This window comes from Mizuhopecten yessoensis, unplaced genomic scaffold (assembly GCF_002113885.1).
Source record: "Mizuhopecten yessoensis strain PY_sf001 unplaced genomic scaffold, ASM211388v2 scaffold1861, whole genome shotgun sequence".
Lineage (NCBI taxonomy): Eukaryota > Metazoa > Mollusca > Bivalvia > Pectinida > Pectinidae > Mizuhopecten > Mizuhopecten yessoensis.
Window position 1 is genome coordinate 164,366 of NW_018404258.1, and position 25,692 is coordinate 190,057.

At 40.7% G+C, this 25,692-nt stretch overlaps 1 protein-coding gene across 1 annotated transcript; it reads left to right on the forward strand.

Moving 5' to 3' along the window:
• Positions 1–902: 902 nt before the first annotated feature.
• On the forward strand, positions 903–21,545 carry LOC110441486 (uncharacterized protein C17orf98-like). The gene is made up of 3 exons (XM_021484650.1): positions 903–1,536; positions 13,226–13,325; positions 19,334–21,545. The coding sequence occupies exons 1-3, from the start codon at positions 1,258–1,260 to the stop codon at positions 19,489–19,491; spliced, it is 537 nt and encodes a 178-aa protein (XP_021340325.1). The 5' UTR covers positions 903–1,257; the 3' UTR covers positions 19,492–21,545.
• The last annotated feature ends 4,147 nt before the right edge of the window (positions 21,546–25,692 follow it).

Sequence of the window (25,692 nt, forward strand, 5' to 3'; positions counted from 1 at the left end):
AATAAGACGGAAAGCAGATCTAATAATGCTTTTAATATATGTTCATAACTGTATGCAGGTATCATATTTTAGACACGATTTTATTCAAATTTATTTTGTGATTTTACACGGTACAACAAAGCCGCTTCACATGACTAATTAGTGTTCTCAGATGTGCAGTGATGTCATAAAGCTAAAGAACTAACGGACTTTGGTTGGCTTAGTTTTATTAGGTTACCGTCCTATTAACAGTTTGGCCATTGATGGACATGCCTCCATGTGTGCAATGTATGCGTGCTTGTGTGTAGGTGTGCTGGAGGCAGGGTATGTTGGTGTAACTGCCTCCTCGCCATAGCGCGGATCTGGTGCCAACTTTAGAGTGCTACCTCACTGAAATACCATGCCGAAGACACCAGGCATATACTTCCGCCAGGTTATATTATACTGACCACGGGCTAACCAACTATTGCTATTTACCTAAATACTAAGTGTTAAACATGGAAAAATAAGTACCATTTCAATTAACTTTAGTATGTCCCTGTCTGGGGACAGAACCCATTTCCTCTCTCACCCGGGCGAACGTTTAACACTGAGATCAGGGGTGAGGAATCGCTAAGCGGTGCGTAGGAAACAAACAGTATCTACAGGGGTTCCCACATTAGCTGCCTCTAACAACAAACAGTGGGTATATTCTTTTTTTCGAATCCCCTACTTGGAGGAGTGACTAACGGTCTTATTTTGTTTTAAACATTTTGTTAATTGTAGGAAGTTGGAGGTCGAGGGTCCCGTACGTATAAACAGTGTGTCCCCGACTGACTGCCATAATATCTCCTCGCAGTCCAATATAAAGTAATTGAATTACACACACGGCGAATCACGTGATTAGCAACACAACTCTTTGAACCCGAGACACAAAAGAGTTCTCCCTAAGTATTTGACCTAAACCTGCTTAACATATAAATACATAGCCGTTTAAAGGACTGCTAGATAATCTATACACCAGTGCCCTGTGTATATGGCGCTTTGAAATAATTTAATGCTTTAGAATTCCCAACTTAGCAACTAAGGCAGTAAAGCGGAACTGCGTTGACGATAGGTCTCTGTAATAGAGTAAGACGTCGAGGATATTCAGTGTCAAAACAATTCGTTCTGTGGATAAATATAGCGGGGCAACTTCTGTATCTACAGCCTACATCTACCAAGCACTCGACGCGATTCTTAAATAGGAAATCAGGATAAATAATAATCAATCCAACGAACGGATTTTACCGCCAAAAAATGCCAGAATCCAGATCCGAACGCCCTAGGACAAGCCTGAAGGGGCGTCACAACAAGATATACCGGACCCCTGGTACCCCGCCCCCGGAAGTACTGATGGAGAAGGAGAAAGGGTTTGTTCTTGACTGTAACGCTGCTAGCAGTATATCTACTGACTATTCTAAGACAAACCCCAAACTGGGACCTGTCATACCGCCCTACAACTCCCAGAGAGACACTCACGTCGACCCCTATTTCCAGTTCCAGGGGGTTCAGAAGACACTCGCCCTCACCAAACAGGTAAATATTTGTTTCTCTTGACTCAAAACGGATTGTTGTTATTAAGGAAAAAAAATATGCACTTCAAATGCATCATATACTTCATCTCGTATACCTAATAACATAGTTCATCTCGTATACCTGATAACATACTTCATCTCGTATACCTGATAACATACTTCATGGATAGCAGGAGTGATTTTTAAATTAAGATTGTTATGTTATATGATATGGACATAGAGGCAAGTAATTGCCTGCGTCCATCATCTATCCTATTAAAATCCTACTAAATAACACTCGCGCTTTTCGTACATTTTTTTATTTCTCTGTCATTATGACATGTTTTGTTACTCTGTACGCTATAAGAATGAAATCTTATGAATTCGTGATACGTTATCATGTAAGTAATAAGCTACGGTTCGTTCGTGCTCTTACACCTGTATAATGTTTATGTAAAGTATTTCATGAAACAAATTAGTTTTAAATAGATTAAAATTGAAATATGCGTAATAATATCAAAGATTTCGTTAATGTATAATACAGCACCTTAACAATAGTTCATGTATAGTATGATCATTGCAAAGAAAGTTCAATAAATATCTGGGCTCCAAAGCACATCAACTTCCTGTTTTATTCGCCAGAAAAAGTACGGTATACTTTAAACAAAGAGATGAATTTGATTCAAAAATAAAAATAAATCAAATTCAACTGTGTATGGACTTCAGCTTTACAATACAATTGGCAAATGTTGTACATGTACATGAATGCATTACAAACGTCGTGAGTAAGCGGAAACCTCCTGTGTACCCGTAGTACTAGCCTTATACATAATGCATGCTATGGTATAAAGCGTGCTCCTTTTGACGGTAAATCTTACATACAATGTCAAGGTAAGGGGAGTGATCAATACCGTTCTAGCGCATCCCCTCACCTATTCTCGTTCAATCAGACTATTGTTGTCTGCACAAGCTACGCCGAACAGAATTACAGGTGATCAAGCGTCTGGTTGGAATCCCCTCGCCGGCTAATTGGTCAACACCTTGCGCACTTATGTAATGAATATGTGCAATTTAATTGGTGGGCGCCATGACTTTTGGCATTTGATGGTATTCTCTCTAAACAACTAATCAGTTACTTAAACGATTTCTTTAATTTTGGTGTAATATTGCAATAAAATGTGTGTCCTTAACGAGGTCAATTCTGACGTCACATCATCGTCTTGTTAAATAAGGCGAAATAAAGAAAATATTCGTTTTGTTCCACACCGTTTTGTGAATAACCCCTAGATATAACGTCAAGCACTGTTAGCTTTAAATTTCAAGAACAAGCAAAATTACTGCATGACATTTAGAGATATATGCTAAGGTGTCCAATAAAATGCACAGAGACCCGATAATTCGTTACAGCTGAGCTAGTTTTGGACCTAAATTGGTGTTTTTCAGTGTTATAGTAGTCGTTTTGGGGATTTAGGTTAACTTTTGGTAAAAATGCCACACCGTTGATGTTATATTATATGTATACATTCGTATACCATCATTTGAAGGAGGGGGATGGCATTAATGTTTTTACCAAGAGTTGTTCTAAATCCCTAAAACGGCTAATATTATACTGAATACATATGTTTCGGTCCAACACATAGTTCAGCTGTAACGAATTTTCATGTCCCTGTGATAAAAAAATGTAATATTTTGCACGTACGAGAGTTACCAATTAAATACAACGTTTTGCTAAATTTGACCTAACCTGAAGTATGTCAAAGTAAATACCAGTGCCTTCATGAACGTGTATGTACGAATAGGTGTGTTTAGATGTACACTCGAAATCTAATATCACAGACTTTGACTTTACTTTTTGACAAGACATTTCAGTTTAACACAATGTCAGTTTTGTTGGCCACAATTTCACGGCATTCACAGAAAATTACCTAACCTCTGTGCCTCTATTTATACATGGTAAGTACATAGTAGTGCTGTGTATTCAGAGAACCAAACAGTACACACTTAGGATGAATGATTGTCACGAAATTTCAATTTCATGCAATTTAAATATAACATGTCAGATTTCAATGTAAGTTCTATGTAAATGTTTGTCTATTTCTCTGACAAGCACCTCCACCTTAGTTTTGGTGTATGGACGGTAGGGTTAGACCTCACTTACCGCCACGTCCCTATCAGCTGATAGTAGAAAGCAATGACTACTAAGAATATATATCAATCCTGGTTACCTCGTTAACTTAACCATCATTAAATTATTATTACTTTTTATCATATTTTTCACAATTATTTAAAACCCGTTATTCCATCTGGATTTGGGATATAGATATATACATTTAACGTGAGAATGATACACAAATATAATCCTTGAAACTTTGAAAAATATCCCTTTTGTTGTTGTAAAACTGACATGGTAAGCTTGTAATGCGGATAGACTGATCCTGCTTTCAAATGTATGGTTAGTTTGACTTCTCGTTAAAGCATTGCAGTGGAATCTCGTTAGCCTGACTCAGATAATCTAGATAAAGTCGTTAAACGACCGTTATATTGGGTAATTTAATCACTTTAAATTTTTAAATATTAAAAAAAATAAAGATTTTTAATGGTTCAGTTAATATAAGTTTACCTACATGTACTGCTTGTGTCGGTAATATGTAACTAGATTGATTACTGAGTTTTACACTGTAAAGGATTAATCCGAGGTCCAACTCCAAGCTTCGGTAACTTACCACGGTAAAACAAGTCAATATTTCTTCCCAAACTTCAATTTTTATTTTCTTGTTTGTTTAGATCATGGTAGAAATTTAAGTATTTGCGCATATTATCTGCAGATAATTTATTTGAATCTGGTACATTTTGTTCTCAGTTTTGATGACTTTAAGAATATCACTTGTTCAAATTTGATCTTCAAATATTATTAAGACCATGACGCTTTCTAAACTTTGTCCTTCCTGAATAACCTCGATATATAAAACCAGCTGTAAGACAGATCTCAGTTTTTAGACTTAAGACATAGTTACATATGAATCAGTTATGTCAGACAAATTTATAAGGCAGAGTGATTTCTGAGTTTTGGTTCCAAGTTGACTATGCTTCCGACATGAAGGATATCTAATTCCAGAAGAGTCAACATACCCAGAGTACTTCAGGTAACGCAACATATTATCTAAACGGACTTATCTTTGTAGTATGGAATAAATGACACGTTATGCATGTCTGTACACAAGTATATTTAGTCTGTATGCCGTCAATTAGTACTGTACCGACGGGAATGTTAAACTCGACTCGGTGGTAGTAGTAACAATATGATAAACTCGCTTAGTAAAGAATCTGTTTAAGTGTAATTACCGGTTCAAAGACATGCGTGGTTATGTACATTTTGATGACAGTATCAGACATATACACTGTATGTAAGTAATGTCATTTCAGGTGGTATGACGTTGAATACTGATTTATGAATAAGATATAATTATGACTGCGGTATACATGTACATGCATGCACAGGAAAGGATCATAGAATAATACATGTTTTTCTTGTTGGGGGGGGGGGGGGGGGGGGGGGGGCATTAATTATATAACCCCGGGTAAATCGTCTTGTACGGAGTTCGTGTAGATTCGTTTGTCTGAAGGAGATTTGTAAATAATAGCTGGAACCAAATCTGAGGTAATCGTATACGAAATGAACGATAAAGAGGTTTAGCTATTCATAAGGTTACGTAATCTGAGCTTGTAACGTGGCCTGGCTGTGTTTGAGTATAGTAGACTATATTGACAATGTGTTCAATAAATGCTGACAATAAATCTACAAAGTTTTCGTGTGTGAGAGTAAAAAGTCTGAAAGACTTTTACATATTTACCTAAATACATTAAAAGACGGTGGTTGAAGATGCCATCATAGGTATTTTCAACACAATAAAAGACAGATAATGTATATCTTGTTCGTGCTAAACAAGAATAGGTATGAAGGGACAGATGAAGATTATTAGATCAGAATTTGTATTTCCACATTCGCCCAGCTATTATTTATACGTTTCTAAAAATTCTGCTAGTTTAAGTACAATTTCTGATTTTTCAATTGTTATTGATAAATTCATGTACACGCCATTAATATGTCATATGAACGTTAATTGGCGATGGTGTCTGGTTTGTTTATAATTCATTAATACGTCAGCACTGTTCTGATCGTTTATTGACTACAGTATCTGGTATTTTGACAAGTTTATTAGCCCCCCCCCTCTCCGTTCCCCACCTCATTGTTGTATGTGGTACGGATGTGTATTTTGTTATCCGTTCGTTTTGTGTTTGAAGTAATCGATTTCAAATTCCATTTCCAACAAAAAAAAAGCGGAACGCAATGTTGATTTCAGAAGTGATATTGACAATGACAGCCAATGACAAGTTACTCGTTCAGTCCATTTGTACTTGACGACGACAATGATTTATGTTTAAACAATGTATTTAAATGAACTTCAGTCTATGGTAACCATACACAGTGTGTGCTCAGGCCAAATGACACTAATGCTGTGTTTCAAGTTCCTCCTTTACATCCACTGGGTAGACAAATCTATTAAAACAGATTCTCCTTTTGAATTGAAAATTCTTTATGGAGCCGAATATTTTACATATACGATTACCAGAACATGACACGTTGGCCTGTTGTTGGGGATAAACTAAGGTTCGGATAGCTAGATGAACGCGAAACACATTTTTTTGTTCTATCAATAAATCGTTTATACATTGAGGACACTTTTCTACGTATCGTATGAATTATTGAATCTTTCACACAATACAACAATTGATTAGTTTAGAAGGTAAACACAAAGCGAGTTAAATTAATTAGAAACAGAACATTCGTACAGCTATGGAACTTTATTGGAGAAATATTATGGTCAGGTACAGATATCCAGCTCATGTAGATGGTGTGATGTCGTACTCAGTCGTACGCAAGTCGAGAGATGTAAATGTTTGTCACACTCGGGTCAATGGATAGGTCACACTCGGGTTAATGGATAGGCCACACTCGGGTTAATGGATAGGTCACACTCGGCTTAATGGATAGGTCACATTCGGGTCAATGGATAGGTCGCACTCGGGTCAATGGATAGGTCACACTCGGGTTAATAGATAAGTCACACTCGGGTCAATGGATAGGTCACATTCGCGTCAATGGATAGGTCACACTCGGGTTAATGGCAAGGTCACACTCGGGTTAATGGATAGGTCACACCCGGGTCAATGGATAGGTCATACTCGGGTCAATGGATAGGTCATACTCGGGTCAATGGATAGGTCATACTCGGGTCAATGGATAGGTCACACTCGAGTTAATGGATAGGTCACACTCGGGTCAATGGATAAGTCACACTCGGGTCAATGTATAGGTCACACTCGGGTTAATGGATAGGTCACACCCGGGTCAATGGATAGGTCATACTCGGGTCAATGGATAGGTTACACTCGGGTAAATGGATAGGTCACACTCGGGTCAATGGATAAGTCACACTCGGGTCAATGTATAGGTCACACTCGGCTCAATGGATAGGTCACATTCGGGTCAATGGATAGGTCCCACTCGGGTCAATGGATAGGTCACACTCGGGGTAATAGATAAGTCACACTCGGGTCAATGGATCGGTCACATTCAGGTTAATGGAAAGGTCACTTTCGGGTCAATGCATAGGTTACATTCGGGTTAACGGATAGGTCACATTCGGGGCAATGGATAGGTCACATTCGGGACAATGCAAAGGTCACATTCAGGTTAATGGATAGGTCACATTCGGGTTAATGGATAGGTCACATTCGGGTCAATGCATAGGTTACATTCGGGTTAATGCATAGGTTACATTCGGGGTAATGGATAGGTCACACTCGGGTCAATGGATAAGTCACACTCGGGTCAATGTATAGGTCACACTCGGGTTAATGGATAGGTCACACCCGGGTCAATGGATAGGTCACACTCGGCTCAATGGATAGGTCACACTCGGGTTAATGAATAGGTCACATTCGGGTCAATGGATAGGTCCCACTCGGGTCAATGGATAGGTCACACTCGGGGCAATGGGTAGGTCACACTCGGGTCAATGGATAGGTCACATTCGGGTCAATGGGTAGGTCACACTCGGGTCAATGGATAGGTCACCCTCGGGTTAATGGATAGGTCACACTCGGGTCAATGGATAAGTCACACTCGGGTCAATGTATAGGTCACACTCGGGTTAATGGATAGGTCACCCTCGGGTCAATGGATAGGTCACACTCGGGTTAATAGATAAGTCACACTCGGGTCAATGGATCGGTCACATTCAGGTTAATGGAAAGGTCACTTTCGGGTCAATGCATAGGTTACATTCGGGTTAACGGATAGGTCACATTCGGGGCAATGGATAGGTCACATTCGGGACAATGCAAAGGTCACATTCAGGTTAATGGATAGGTCACATTCGGGGCAATGGATAGGTCACATTCGGGACAATGCAAAGGTCACATTCAGGTTAATGGATAGGTCACATTCGGGGCAATGGATAGGTCACATTCGGGACAATGCAAAGGTCACATTCAGGTTAATGGATAGGTCACATTCGGGGCAATGGATAGGTCACATTCGGGACAATGCAAAGGTCACATTCAGGTTAATGGATAGGTCACATTCGGGTCAATGGATAGGTCGCACTCGGGTCAATGGATAGGTCACACTCGGGTTAATGCATAGGTTACATTCGGGTTAATGGATAGGTCACACTCGGGTCAATGGATAGTTCACATTCGGGTCAATGTATAGGTCACATTCAGGTTAATGGATAGGTCACATTCGGGTCAATGGATAGGTCACATTCGGGTCAATGCAAAGATCACATTCAGGTTAATGGATAGGTCACATTCGGGTCAATGCATAGGTTACATTCGGGTTAACGGATAGGTCACATTCGGGTCAATGGATAGGTCACACTCGGGTTCAAAGGTTACATTCGGGTCAATGGATAGGTCACATTCGGGTCAATGGATAGGTCACACTCAGGTCAGTGGATAGGTTCAATCAGGTTAATGGATAGGTCATATTCGGGTAAATGGATAGGTCACATTCGGGTCAATGGATAGGTCACACTGAGGTCAGTGGATAGGTTCAATCAGGTTAATGGATAGGTCATATTCGGGTAAATGGATAGGTCACATTCGGGTCAATGGATAGGTCATGCTCGGGTAAATAGATAGGTCACACTCAGGTCAGTGGATAGGTAAAACTCAGGTCAATGGATAGGTCATACAGATTTAATAGATAGGTACATGTAACACCCATGCTGCTAGATAGGTCAAACTCAGGTCAATGGTTAGGTCATACAGATTTAATAGATAGGTAACACCCATGCTGCTAGATAGGTCAAACTCAGGTCAGTGGATAGGTCATACAGATTTAATAGATAGGTAACACCCATGCTGCTAGATAGGTCACACTCAGGTCAGTGGATAGGTCATACAGATTTAATAGATAGGTACATGTAACACCCATGCTGCTAGATAGGTCAAACTCAGGTCAGTGGATAGGTCATACAGATTTAATAGATAGGTAACACCCATGCTGCTAGATAGGTCAAACTCAGGTCAATGGATAGGTCATACAGATTTAATAGATAGGGAACACCCATGCTGCTAGATAGGTCAAACTCAGGTCAATGGTTAGGTCATACAGATTTAATAGATAGGTAACACCCATGCTGCTAGATAGGTCAAACTCAGGTCAGTGGATTGGTCATACAGATTTAATAGATAGGTAACACCCATGCTGCTAGATAGGTCACACTCAGGTCAGTGGATAGGTCATACAGATTTAATAGATAGGTAACACCCATGCTGCTAGATAGGTCACACTCAGGTCAGTGGATAGGTTACACTCAGGTTAATGGATAGGTCACATTCGCGTCAACGGAAAGGTCACACTCGGGTTCATAGGTTACATTCGGGTCAATGGATAGGTCATACTCGGGTCAATGGATAGGTCATACTCGGGTCAATGGATAGGTCACATTCGGGTCAATGGATATGTTACACTCGGGTTAATGGATAGGTCACACTCGGGTCAGTGGATAGGTAACACTCAGGGCAGTGGATAGGTCACACTCAGGTCAGTGGATAGGTAAAACTCAGGTCAATGGATAGGTCATACAGATTTAATAGATAGGTACATGTAACACCCATGCTGCTAGATAGGTCAAACTCAGGTCAATGGATAAGTCAAATTTAAGTCAATGAATATGTCGCAAGGTTTGGTTTGCTGGTGCTTTATGTCCTATTAACAGCTTAGGTCATTTAAGAACAAGAAAGGTTTTGGTGATGGAGGAAAACCGACGTACCCAGAGAAAAAACATCAACCTGCGGCCAGTGCTTGGCGACAGCCTGACGTAGGCCTCAAAATCATCAACAGCTAGGTCACACTCAGTTCAATGGTGAGGTACCACACTCGGTCAATAGTGGGGTTACACACTCGGGTCAATAGTGAGGTTACACACTCAGTTCAATATACAGGTTACACACTCGGGTCAATAGTAAGGTTACACACTTTGATCATTAGTGAGGTTACACACTCAGGTCAATATACAGGTAACACACTTTGGTCAATAGTGAGGTTACACACTCTGGTCAATAGTGAGGTCAAACACTCTGGTCAATAGGGAGGTTACACACTCTGGTCAATAGTGAGGTTACACACTCTGGTCAATAGTTAGGTTACAACTTCTCGTCAATGGTAAGGTTACATACTCTGGTCAATAGGGAGGTTACACACTCTGGTCAATAGTGAGGTTACACACTCTGGTCAATAGTGAGGTTACACATTCAGGTCAATAGTGAGGTTATAAGCTTTGGTCAATAGGGAGGTTACACGCTCTGGTCAATAGAGAGGTTACACACTCTGGTCAATAGACAGGTTACACACTCTAGTCAATAGTGAGGTTACACACTCTCGTCAATAGTGAGGTTATAAGCTCTGGTCAATAGGGAGGTTACACGCTCTGGTCAATAGTGAGGTTACACACTCTTGTCAATAGTGAGGTTACACACTCTGGTCAATAGGGAGGTTACACGCTCTTGTCAATAGGGAGGTTACACACTCTGGTCAATAGTGAGGTTACACACTCTGGTCAATAGACAGGTTACAAACTCTGGTCAATAGTGAGGTTACACGCTTTGGTCATTAGTGAGGTTATAAATCTGGTCAATAGTGAGGTTGCAACTTATCATCAATAGTGAGGTTACACACTCTGGTCATTAGTGACGTTACACACTCTGGTCAATAGTGAGGTTACATACTCTGGTCAATAATGAGGTTACATGCTTTGGTCAATAGTGAGGTTATAAATCTGGTCAATAGTGAGGTTGCAAATTCTGGTCAATAGGGAGGTTACACACTCTGGTCAATAGTGAGATTACACACTCAGGTCAATAGTGAGGTTACACACTCTTGTAAATAGTGACGGTACACACTCTGGTCAATAGTGAAGTTACATACTCTGGTCAATAGTGAGGTTACACGCTTTGGTCAAGGGTAAGGTTATAAATCTGGTCAATAGTGGGTTACAAACTCTGGTCAATAGGGAGGTTACACGCTTTGGTCAATAATAAGGTTACATACTCTGGTCAATAGGGAGGTTACACACTCTGGTCAATAGTAAGGTTATACAATCTGGTCAACAGTGAGGTCACACACTCTGGTCATTAGACAGGTTACAAACTCTGGTCAATGGTGAGGTTACACACTCTGGTCAATAGACAGGTTACACACTCTGGTCAATAGTGAGGTTATAAACTCTGGTCAATAGTGAGGTTGCAACTTCTCGTCAATAGTGAGGTTACACACTCTGGTCAATAGTGAGGTTATAAACTCTGGTCAATAGTAAGGTTACACACTCTGGTGAATAGGGAGGTTACACACTCTGGTCAATAGACAGGTTACACACTCTGGTCAATAGTGAGGTTACACACTCAGGTCAATAGTGAGGTTACACACTCTGGTCAATAGTGAGGTTACACACTCGGGTCAATAGTAAGGTTACGCACTCAGGTCTATAGGGAGGTTACACACTCTGGTCAATAGTGAGGTTATACAATCGGTCAACAGTGAGGTTACACACTCTGGTCAATAGTGAGGTTACACAATCTGGTCAACATTGAGGTTACACAATAGTCAATAAAAGGTTCTCATTGAAGTTAATAAATAGATCGACTTTCCAACATTTAAGGACGTGCCATGTTTTGATGGTGGTTGAAAACCAATAGGTCACACTCAGTTCACTAAATAAGTCACACTCAGGTTACTAAATAGGTCACCCTTAGGTCAATAGTGAGGTCATACTCAGGTCAATGCATAGGTCACACTCAGGTCAAAAATTAGATCACACTCAGGTCACTAAATAGGCCATACTCAGGCCAATAGATAAGTTATAGTTAGGTCAATAGATAGATCACAAATAGGTCAATGGATAGGTAACATCCGGGTCAATAGATAGGTCACACCCGGGTCAATAGATAGGTCACACTCGGGTCAAAATATATGTCATACTCGGGTTGATATATACCACTCGAGTCGGTTGAAGTCACTCAGATCGATAGATAGGCAATATTAAGGCAGATTGAAAGGTGACATTTAATCGGTCTATGTTAAACTTTTATCTGTAAAGAGGTTATTAACGAGTTAAGAGATTTTATTCAGGGTGTTTTAACCAGGTGGCCGCCATTTGAACTAAACGGCAGCCGTTCTAACTTCGTGACAGCCAATTGAGGCCCAAATTCAAACAACTTCAAATAACTAATTTGCGGGAGAGGTTTTTACGCGTTCATTTGTGAATATAATCGACTTCGAATTCAACTTTGTCATGATTATACATAAGGCATACACAGAAACTATACTTATATACTTATTTTTGTAACGTTTATTTCTTAATAACTTTCAATAAAAATTAGTCGCTGAAAGAAAGAAGTTTGCGAGAAATGTAAATGCATTACAGATAAAATAGTTGATTGTATGTGGTACCGACCTCATATCATACTGTCAAAATGGAACCTATTCAAGGTTGGCGCATACAACACTTTCTCATCGATTTTCTATAACTATATCCTAGCCGGACTTCGGACATAATATTGAATCTGTACGCCTAACGTTTATCAAATAAAACGCTCAAAAACTATATTTAAATCGATACAAAAGTTCTGTAAGTTAGACAGCCCGGCTGATAGATATTGGATTATCCCGGGATACAGAGGAATGAGATCAATAGACGGGCGATTAACAGACTAACCATCCTTTTTATTGGATGTGTGGTTATCTATTGGTTTTATTACACAACTCCAGACACCGAGTATTGATATAGTGTCGTACCTGAGCGTTTTATTACACTGGTTATGAGACAGATATACAGCAAGACTGAGTATAATCCCACATTACAGACAGATACAAAATGTCGTCTGGCGGGACGCCAATCGCTAGCCCCTTCCCTCCACTCTTTAAACAATTACCGAACTTAAGGAAGATTATGTATGTCCTATCACAATCATACTCTCGTTGTTAAGGGCGCGGCCAATCGATTTCAATACCTATTGTAGAATCCGCTACGTACACAAATGGTTCTTTTTTAGGCACATAGGTTCTCCTGTACTAGTTTTTCATACGTATTTGATTTTAATGTCATTTTATTATGTCTAATTATAACTTTACATTTTTACAGGACCCCCCTGGTTGTTCGCTAGAAGGACCCGTAGCAGACTATTTCAATGACAAAGGAACAGGCTATCAGTATTTATCATTAAGAAATAAATTTGGCGCTGGTAAGTTGAATCAAAGTCCCCTATTTTAACATGTTTCCGGTCCCAACCTGTTCCTCTAGAAACAAATGAATCAGAAATAGTCAATGTTGCTGTAATTTTCTGGGTTTGTTTTTGGTTTTTCCAACGCCAAACTATGCTTTCGCATATAAAATAACGTTCCGAAATATACATTGAAATATCAATGGCGAGGAAAAGATTTCTGAATCGCACAGATGTTGAAGCAAATGTTTTCTTTTTTACATTAAGTTAAGAGCACGTCGTTTATATATATTAAATCCGGATACGCTTTCTAAAAACCTTTCGCACCAGAAACAGGGGACAGCCCTACCGACACAAGAGACACGGAACAGCCCTACCCACACTAGACACAGGCAACAGCCCTACCTACACTAGACACAGGAGCAGCCCCACCCACACTTGACACAGGCAACAGCCCTACCTACACTTGACACAGGAGGCATCCCTACCTACACTAAACACTGGAACACTGGGGACATCCCTACCTACACTAAACACTGGAGATATCCCTACCTACACTCAACACTGGGGACATCCCTACCTACACTAAACATTGGGGACATCACAGCCTTACCTACACTTGACACAGGGGACAGCCCTACCCACACTTTACACAGGCAACAGCCCTACCTACACTAGACACAGGGGGCAGCCCTACCCACACTTGACACAGGCAACAGCCCTACCTACACTTGACACAGGGGGCAGCCCTACCCACACTTAACACAGGCGACAGCCCTACCTACACTTGACACAGGGGACATCCCTACCTACACTAAACACTGGAACACTGGGGACATCCCTACCTACACTAAACACTGGGGACAGCCCTACCCACACTAGACACAGGGGGCAGCCCTACCCACACTTGACACAGGCAACAGCCCTACCTACATTTGACACAGGGAACAGCCCTACCCACACTAGACACAGGGGGCAGCCCTACCCACACTAGACACAGGGGGCAGCCCTACCCACACTTTGACACAGGCAACAGCCTTACCTACACTTGACACAGGGGACAGCCCTACCCACACTAGACACAGGGACAGCCCTACCATCACTTGACACAGGCAACAGCCCTACCTACACTTGACACAGGCAACAGCCCTACCTACACTAGACACAGGGGACAGCCCTACCCACACTAGACACAGGCAACAGCCCTACCTACACTTGACACAGGCAACAGCCCTACCTACACTAGACACAGGCAACAGCCCTACCTGCACTAGACACAGGGGGCAGCCCTACCCACACTAGACACAGGCAACAGCCCTACCTACACTTGACACAGGTAACAGCCCTACCTACACTAGACACAGGCAACAGCCCTTCCTACACTAGACACAGGGGACAGCTCTACCCACACTAGATACAGGCAACAGCCCTACCTACACTAGACACAGGGGACATCCCTACCTACACTAAACACTGGGGACATCCCCACCTACACTAAACACTGGGGACATCCCTACCTACCCTAAACACTGGAGACATCCCTACCTACACTAGACACAGGCAACAGCCCTACCTGCACTAGACACAGGGGGCAGCCCTACCCACACTAGACACAGGCAACAGCCCTTCCTACACTCGACACAGGGGACAGCTCTACCCACACTAGATACAGGCATCAGCCCTACCTACACTAGACACAGGGGACATCCCTACCTCCACTAAACACTGGGGACATCCCTACCTACACTAATCACTGGGGACATCCCTACCTACACTAAACACTGTGGACATCCCTACCTACACTAAACACTGGGGACATCCCTCCCTACACTAAACACTGGGGAAATCCCTACCCACACTAGACACTGGGGACATCCCTACCTACACTAAGCACTGGGGATATCCCTACCTACATTAAACACTGGGGGCATCCGTACCTACACTAAACACTGGGGACATCCCTACCAACACTAGACACTGGGGGCATCCCTACCTACACTAAACACTGGGGACATCCCTCCCTACACTAGACACTGGGGACATCCCTACCTACCCTTAACACTGGGGTTATCCCTACCTACATTAAACACTGGGGGCATCCGTACCTACACTAAACACTGGGGACATCCCTACCAACACTAGACACTGGGGGCATCCCTACCTACACTAAACACTGGGGACATCCCTCCCTACACTAGACACTGGGGACATCCCTACCTACACTTAGCACTGGGGATATCCCTACCTACATTAAACACTGGGGGCATCCGTACCTACACTAAACACTGGGGACATCCCTACCAACACTAGACACTGGGGGCATCCCTACCTACACTAAACACTGGGGACATCCCTCCCTACACTAGACACTGGGGACATCCCTACCTACACTTAACGCTGGGGATATCCCTACCTACATTAAACACTGGGGGCATCCGTACCTACACTAAACACTGGGGACATCCCTACCTACACTTAACACTTGGGATATCCCTACCTACATTAAACACTGGGGGCATCCGTACCTACACTAAACACTGGGGACATCCCTACCTACCCTAAACACTGGAGACATCCCTACCTACACTAGACACTGGGGACATCCCTACCTATACTTAACACTTGGGATATCCATACCTACATTAAACACTGGGGGCATCCGTACCTACACTAAACACTGGGGACATCCCTACCAACACTAGACACTGGGGGCATCCCTACCTACACTAAACACTGGGGACATCCCTCCCTACACTAAACACTGGGGAAATCCCTACCCACACTAGACACTGGGGACATCCCTACCTACACTTTACACTGGGGATATCCCTACCTACATTAAACACTGGGGGCATCCGTACCTACACTAAACACTGGGGACATCCCTACCAACACTAGACACTGGGGGCATCCCTACCTACACTAAACACTGGGGACATCCCCACCTACACTAAACACTGGGGACATCCCTACCTACACTAGACACTGGGGACATCCCTACCTACACTAAACACTGGAGATATCCCTACCTACACTCAACACTGGGGACATCCCTACCTACACTAAACACTGGGGACATCCCTCCCTACACTAAACACTGGGGACCTCCCTACCCACACTAGACACTGGGGACATCCCTGCCTACACTTAACACTGGGGATATCCCTACCTACACTAAACACTGAGGACATCCCTACCTACACTAAACACTGGAGACATCCCTACCTACACTAGACACAGGCAACAGCCCTACCTACACTTGACACAGGAGGCATCCCTACCTACACTAACCACTGGGGACATCCCTACCTACACTAACCACTGGGGAAATCCCTACCTACACTAACCACTGGGGACATCCCTACCTACTCTAACCACTGGGGACATCCCTACCTACACTAACCACTGGAGACATCCCTACCTACACTAACCACTGCGGATATCCCTACCTACACTTAACACTGGAGATATCCCTACCTACACTTAAGGGGACAGCCCTACCTACACTAAACACTGGGGACATCCCTACCTCCTCTAAACACTGGGGACATCCCTACCTACACTAAACACTAGGGACATCCCTACCTACACTAGACACTGGGGACATCCCTACCTACACTTAACACTGGAGACATCCCTACCTACACTAACCACTGTGGATATCCCTACCTACACTTAACACTGGAGATATCCCTACCTACACTTAACACTGGAGACATCCCTACCTACACTTAACACTGGAGACATCCCTACCTACACTTAACACTGGAGACATTCCTACCTACACTTATTACTGGAGACATCCCTACCTACACTAAACACTGGGGACATCCCTACCCACACTAGACACTGGGGACATCCCTACCTACACTTAACACTGGGGACATTCCTACCTACACTAATTACTGGAGACATCCCTACCTACACTAAACACTGGGGACATCCCTCCCTACACTAAACACTGGGGACATCCCTACCTACTCTAAACACAGGGGACATCCCTACTTACACTTAACACTGGGGACATTCCTACCTACACTAATTACTGGAGACATCCCTACCTACACTAAACACTGGGGGCATCCCTACCTACACTAAACACTGGGGACATCCCTCCCTACACTAAACACTGGGGACATCCCTACCTACACTAACCCCTGGGGACATCCCTACCTACACTAAACACTGTGGACATCCCTTCCTACACTAAACACAGGGGACATCCCTACTTACACTTAACACTGGGGACATTCCTACCTACACTAATTACTGGAGACATCCCTACCTACACTAAACACTGGAGACATCCCTACCTACACTAGACACTGGGGACATCCCTACCTACACTAACCACTGCGGATATCCCTACCTACACTTAACACTGGAGATATCCCTACCTACACTTAAGGGGACATCCCTACCTACACTAAACACTGGGGACATCCCTACCCACACTAGACACTGGGGACATCCCTACCTACACTTAACACTGGAGACATCCCTACCTACACTTAACACTGGAGACATTCCTACCTACACTTATTACTGGAGACATCCCTACCTACACTAAACACTGGAGACATCCCTACCTACCCTAGACACAGGCAACAGCCCTACCTACACTTGACACAGGGGGCAGCCCTACCCACACTTAACACAGGCGACAGCCCTACCTCCATTTGACACAGGAGACAGCTCTACCTACACTAAACACTGGGGACATCCCTACCTACACTAGACACTGGGGTCATCCCTACCTACACTAGACACTGGGGACATCCCTCCCTACACTACCCACTGGGGATATCCCTACCTACACTTAACACTGGAGATATCCCTACCTACACTTAACACTGGAGACATCCCTACCTACACTACACACTGGGGACATCCCTACCTACACTAAACACTGTGGACATCCCTTCCTACACTAAACACAGGGGACATCCCTACTTACACTTAACACTGGGGACATTCCTACCTACACTAATTACTGGAGACATCCCTACCTACACTAAACACTGGAGACATCCCTACCTACCCTAGACACAGGCAACAGCCCTACCTACACTTGACACAGGAGGCATCCCTACCTACACTAACCACTGGGGACATCCCTACCTACACTTAACACTGGAGATATCCCTACCTACACTTAACACTGGAGACATCCTTACCTACACTAAACACTGGGGACATCCCTACCTACTCTAAACACAGGGGACATCCCTACTTACACTTAACACTGGAGACATCCCTACCTACACTTAACACTGGAGACATCCCTACCTACACTAAACACTGTGGACATCCCTTCCTACACTAAACACAGGGGACATCCCTACTTACACTTAACACTGGGGACATTCCTACCTACACTAATTACTGGAGACATCCCTACCTACACTAAACACTGGGGACATCCCTACCTACACTAAACACAGGGGACATCCCTACCTACACTTAACACTTGAGATATCCCTACCTACACTTAACACTGGAGACATCCCTACCTACCCTAAACACTGGAGACATCCCTACCTTCACTAAACACTGGGCACAGCCCTACCTACACTAAAAACTGGGGGGATCCCCACCTACAGAAGTCATTATGGACAGCACATTTTTACTGGAGACATCCCTACCTCCACTACCCACTGGGGATATCCCTACCTACATTAAACACTGGGGGCATCCGTACCTACACTAAACACTGGAGACAGCCCTACCTACACTAACACTGGGGGCATCCCTACCCACAGAAGTCATTATGGACAGCACATTTTTACTGGAGACATCCCTACCTACACTAAACACTGGGGACAGCCCTACCTACACTAAACACTGGGGGCATCCCTACCTACAGTAGTCATTATGGACAGCACATTTACATGTATTACGTTCTGTTTTCAATTTTCCTCTAAACAATTACTTGATACTTTTTAATATGACTTCTGTAAAGTAGTTTTGAAATATCAGACCGTCATTTTTGCAAATGTATGTCTTACTGTGTTTGATTGTGTTTTTAGGACATTCACGAGAGTTAGTAGACGGACATTCCCAGTTTATGAAAGGCATTGAGCCCGTGAACGGTTACAACGGGCCGTTCGGATATCGTCGGAACACACCCTGGCTTAGGGCCGAGCCATCGCCATTCGGAACAGCCAGTCGGTCGGCTACTCATTGATAAAACTACTATAAATTGCTATCCTATGAAAATTGTTATATTGATTTCCTGCTCAACACTGGCCAATGGACTTCCGCGTTACATGAAAAGTACTGACTGTGATAGACATTGATTGATTACTTTTGATTGATCCCGATGTGATATTTTAAAATCAATATTATCCTGATAGTTCTGCACTTTTTCGATAAAGTTATACAATGAACATGATGATGAAATATTTGCACTGTAAGTTTTTGTTCATTATTTTGTTGTTGACAGATTTCGTTTCTGTAAGCCAGATCATATACCCCACCTTCCCTAATGATGTTCTCACCATTATGATGCAGGTCCTACTTAAGGTTTCCATGTGTTTTACATAAGAACAATGCGTTTTAGAATGAAGCAATATCTTACTGTGATTTCCGTAAGTAACTTTATTTTCGTGATAAACATGTTTTCGCGTTAATTGTAAAGAAGCTGAAATATAAATTTGAAATCTTTCGCGACTGATATTACTTCCGAATATAAACACTATCCCTATTAAAATACCATTCTGTCAATAACGATCTTTAAGTATTCGTGAATAAAACCAACACGAATTCATGTAAATCGCGAAATAAAGTACACGCGAAAATAAACGGATTTACAATAATGTGCATTTTACTTGCATTATCGGAGATGGAAGTTTTAAATGTTGAAAAGGAAGATTATATCTATGTCGTTTAAACATAATTCGGTGACGTAAGAAAAGTTACATGGACACGTAAGATAGAACACTGCACAGCTTACCTTTAAGATGAACCAAAGTCTTAACCTGAATCTGGACGTAACGAATACTTTGTAATGATACTTACCGGAGTATAAGGTGCCTGGACACAGCAGTTGTCTATTTGTCATATGTTCTCTGAGTCAGATAACAGAGGTGAATCGCTGTGTCGGATTAAAGACGTGTAAGGGGTTATACAACTAAGGGATTCCAGTAGCTATTTGTGTGTCTTAGCCGAAAATAAGTGAATACTACCGATAGAATTAAAACAAATGTCTCAGCTTATATTTATACTACTATACAGGACTGTATGTTGAAGATTTGTTTATGTATTAACATAATACTTTTGTATTCAAAATGAAATTTAGTCTTGTTTAAAAATAAGCATTCAAGAAATATACATATAATTATTAATTTTTGTTCAAAATGAATTGCATGTACGTTCGTCACATTTCAGGAAATAATAACCGAAACACGCATTACATACTATTAACCTGGTCAATCAAACGCTTGGACCTCAGTTTTATATAGCATTGTCTGTTTTTTTTTATATCAAATTTATTATCTAAGTCACATGCATACAGCTGAAATTCAGTTAATCGTAGATTTCTATTTTTCCAATTTTTTATACGTATGTATTTATCCGAAATAATGTCTGAGGTTCACGTGACAATGTCCGGTACAGCGAGGTTTTCACGACAATGTCTGGTAAAGCGAGGTGCCCATGGACATGTCTGGTGAAGAGAGATTTCCGTGACAGTGTGCGGTAAAGAGAGGTTATCACGACAATTTCCGGTATAGCGAGATTCTCACGACAATGTCCGGTATAGCGAGGTGCCCATGAAAATGTCTGGTGAAGAGAGATTCCCGTGATAGTGTGCGGTAAAGACAGGTTATCACGACAATGTCCCGTATAGCGAGGTTTCCGTGGTCATATCCGGTGTAAAGAGGTAGCCATTATCGGTATAGCGATGTTTCCATGACAATGTCTGGTATAGCGGGGTTCCCATGACAATGTACGGTATAGCGAGATTTCCTTGGTTATATAAGTCACAGTGTTTGGTTTGTGAGGTATACTTGTGATATCCAGTATAGCGAGACCCGTTGCTGTCGTCCGTACTGGGATGTTCCTTGGTAATGTGAATTTTGTGTAGACGTGAGCCGATTTTATTGTAGACGAGCTAGATATATAAATGTATAACAACTGTTCCTTAAATCAAGTATTATATACGTTTCCATATTTTGTAATGTTGTATATTTCCTCTCGTCATATTTTCCCTGACATTAAAATTTCAAAAGTTAAATCGAATTTGTTGCCATTAACTTTTTTGTATAAATGCATTAGTATTCGAAGGGAGATAACTCGAGATTTGATGGCTTTTATACATTTTACCTGTGATTGGTGTAAGAGTTATTTCCCTTATTTTTTTATTGGCAGCCTTATCGAAAAAATATAGATTCTATGGTAGAAGGGTTTTACTGCAGGCGACAGGCTAGTCAGGCAAACCTACAGTTGTGTGTGTTGTTTCTGACGTAGTATAGAGAAGACAAATAGAAGCGTGTTATCCCTAATAGAACAACAACAGATGCTACCCCGTTTGCGATGTTTATCCCTATCCATATATAGCGACAAATGGCTACTACCCTTGGGTCTACTCAAATGACATTTTATGATTTCACCACATTGAAATATTGTCAGCTTCAAAACAAATAAATTAGTTAGGTACACAGTAATCTGAAAATTTCAAGTTCTGTCAAGAAAAAAGTATCTGCTAGAAAGTTTGTATCTATTGTGTATCCCTAATACGGATCACGAGAAAGCACCATCTATATAACACGGTAGTCAGTATAAATAACACGATAGTCAGTATATATAACACGGAAGTTAGTATAAATAACACGGTAGTCAGTATAAATAACACGGTAGTCAATATATATAACACTGTAGTCAGTTTATATAAATAACACTGTAGTCAGTATTTTTAACACGCTAGTCAGTATATATAACACTGTAGTCAGTTTATATAACACTGTTGTCAGTATAAATAACACGGTAGTCAGTATATATAACACGGTAGTCGGTATATCTAACACGGTAGATAGTATATATAACACAGTAGTCAGTTTATATAACACAGTAGCCAGTATATATAACACGGTAGTCAGTACATATAACACAGTAGTCAGTATATATAACATGGTAGCCAGTATATATAACACTGTAGTCAGATTATATAACACTGTAGTCAGTATAAATAACACAGTAGTCAGTATATATAACATGGTAGCCAGTATATATAACACTGTAGTCAGTTTATATAACACTGTAGTCAGTATAAATAACACGGTAGTCAGTATATATAACACGGAAGTCAGTTTATAAAACACTGTTATCAGTACATATAACACGGTAGTCAGTTTATATAACACTGTCGTCAGTATAAATAACACGGTCGTCAGTTTATATCACATAGTAGTCAGTATATATAACACAGTAGTCAGTATATATACACAGCAGTCGGTAAATATAACACGGTAGTCAGTATATATAACACGGTTTTCTGTATATATAACACGGTAGTCAGTTTATATAACACGGTAGTTAGTATAAATAACACGGTAGTCAGTATATATCACACGGTAGTTAGTATAAATAACACGGTAGTCAGAATATATATAAAGGTAGTCAGTATATAACACGGTAGTTAGTATAAATAACGCAGTAGTCAGTATATATAACAAGGTTGTCAGTATATATAACAGAGTAGTCAGTATATATAACACGGTAGTTAGTATATATAACACGGTAGTCAGTATATAAAACACATTAGTCAGTATATATAACACGGTAGTCAGTATACATAACACAGTAGTCAGTATATATAAAACGATAGTAAGTATATATATAACAAGGTTGTCAGTAGATATAACAGATTTGTCAGTATATATAACACGGTAGTTAGTATATAAAACACATTAGTCAGTATATATAACACGGTAGTCATTATATATAACACAGTAGTAAGTATATATAAAAAGATAATAAGTATATATATAAAACTGTAGTCAGTTTATATACCACGGTACCAATTATATATAACAGGATAGTCAGTATATATAACATGGTAACCAGTATATATAACACGTTGGTCAGTATATATAACACAATAGCCAGTATATATAACACGGTAGCCAGTATATATAACACGTTGGTCAGTATATATAACACGGTAGTCAGTATATATAACACGGTAGTCAGTATATATAATACGGTAGTCAGTTTATATATAAAGGTAGTCAGTATATATAACATAGCAGTCAGTATATATAACACTGTAGTTAATATATATAACACTGTAGCCAGTGCATATAACACGGTAGTAAGTATATATAACACGGTAGTCAGTATATATATATAAAGGTAGTCAGTATATATATATAAAGGTAGTCAGTATATATAACAAAACAGTCAGTATATATAACACTGTAGTTAATAAATATAACACAGGAGCCAGTATATATAACATGGTAGTTAATATATATAACACGGTAGTCAGTATATATATAAAGGTAGTCAGTATATATAACATAACAGTCAGTATATATCACACTGTAGTTAGTATATATAACACAGTACCCAGTATATATAAGACGGTAGTTAATATATATAACACAGTAGTCAGTATATATAACACGGTAGTCAGTATATATAACATAGCAATCAGTATATATAACACTGTAGTTGATATATATATATAACACAGTAGCCAGTATATATAACATTGTAGCCAGTATATATAATACCGTAGTCAGTATGTATGAAACGGTAGTCAGTATATATAATATGGTAGTCAGTATATATCACACGGTAGTCAGTATATATAATACCGTAGTCAGTATGTATGACACGGTAGTCAGTATATATAATACGGTAGTCAGTATATATCACACGGTATATAACACGGTAGGCAGTATATATAGCAAGGTAATCAGAATATATAACACGGTAATTAGTATATATAACACGGTAGCCAGTATATATAACACGGTAGTCATTAAGGAAGGCACGGTAGTCAGTATATATAACACGGTAGTCAGTATATATAACACGGTAGCAAATATATATAAAACTACAGTCAGTTTACATTACTCTGCAGGCAGTATATATAACACGGTAGCAAGTATATATAACACGGTAGTCATTATGTATGACATGGTAGTCAGTTTATTTATAAAGGTAGTTAGTATATATAACATAGCAGTCAGTATATATAACACTGTAGTTAATATATATAACACAGTAGCCAGTATATACAACACGGTAGTTAATATATATAACACAGTAGTCAGTATATATAACACGGTAGTCAGTATATATAACATAGCAATCAGTATATATAACACTGTAGTTGATATATATATAACACAGTAGCCAGTGTAACGCGGGACGAGTGTCGGTAGAGATAATTAGAAATGAACAAAACAAACTAGTAAGTTACACAAATACAAACAATTTATTTACAATTAACACAAGCTCATTTCACTAAACATTTCTATCATCTCTCCAGCATCCACTCATTCAAATACATACATTTACATATTTTCACACATTGATTTCCATACAAAAGTTCACAGTTCCAAATAAGCCGGCTAATTCCATGGTACCAGTCAATGTTCCTTGTTTCAATAATATGACAGTTCCTGTGCTGTCTGCTCCTGTCTACTGTATGACACAATTGACCAATAGTCCCATCCTGGGTGACAACAGTCTCCGTATGTTTGACACCGCTGACCAACCGTAGCCTTTACTGACGGTGGAAATATAGGATGCGCGCTATGCGCTTCTCTCGAACCCTATAGTGTCCACTAAGAGTTCCCTATCTGTACAGCTCTGGCTGACCCCTTCAGTGACAATGACTTGCCCGCTGTGGATGACCTGTGCCTGACCTTGACCCTTTGCATGGGACGGTCCTGATGCCCCGTTCGCATGTATCCACTGCAATGTCAAGATGTGGTCGTAATCCTCCTCAGGAAAGCTTAAACAATACCCAAAACAGCCATTACAATCTTGCATACTTCACCATTCAAGCAATTGATTCCTCACAAAATATCAACATGACAATTATATAATGACACAATCATATTCGACAATCTTAACACTGACGTGAGACTCTATGATATCTAGTAATGTAAACAGTTAAGTGATATACTATAATAACTATTATAACAATTAAACCTAATTCCGGTCCGGCGATACATAGTACCAAGTACACAGTCGAGTATGGCACCACGCGGCTTCCATACTTTTTACACTCTATCGAGACCTCACCTATACATAACGGTTTATCACTATTCCAATACATATCATCAACATTACAACACTATTACATTCGTACATAACTATGCATCGAGATATACATACTTATAAACCCATAAAGTATCTCTAAAAACATATT

Coding starts and splice junctions, on each gene's coding strand:
- LOC110441486 (XM_021484650.1), top strand. CDS start 1,258: ATGCCAGAATCCAGATCCGAACGCCCTAGGACAAGCCTGAAGGGGCGT. Junction 1,537..13,225: donor CACTCGCCCTCACCAAACAG/GTAAATATTTGT, acceptor ACATTTTTACAG/GACCCCCCTGGTTGTTCGCT. Junction 13,326..19,333: donor AAGAAATAAATTTGGCGCTG/GTAAGTTGAATC, acceptor TTGTGTTTTTAG/GACATTCACGAGAGTTAGTA.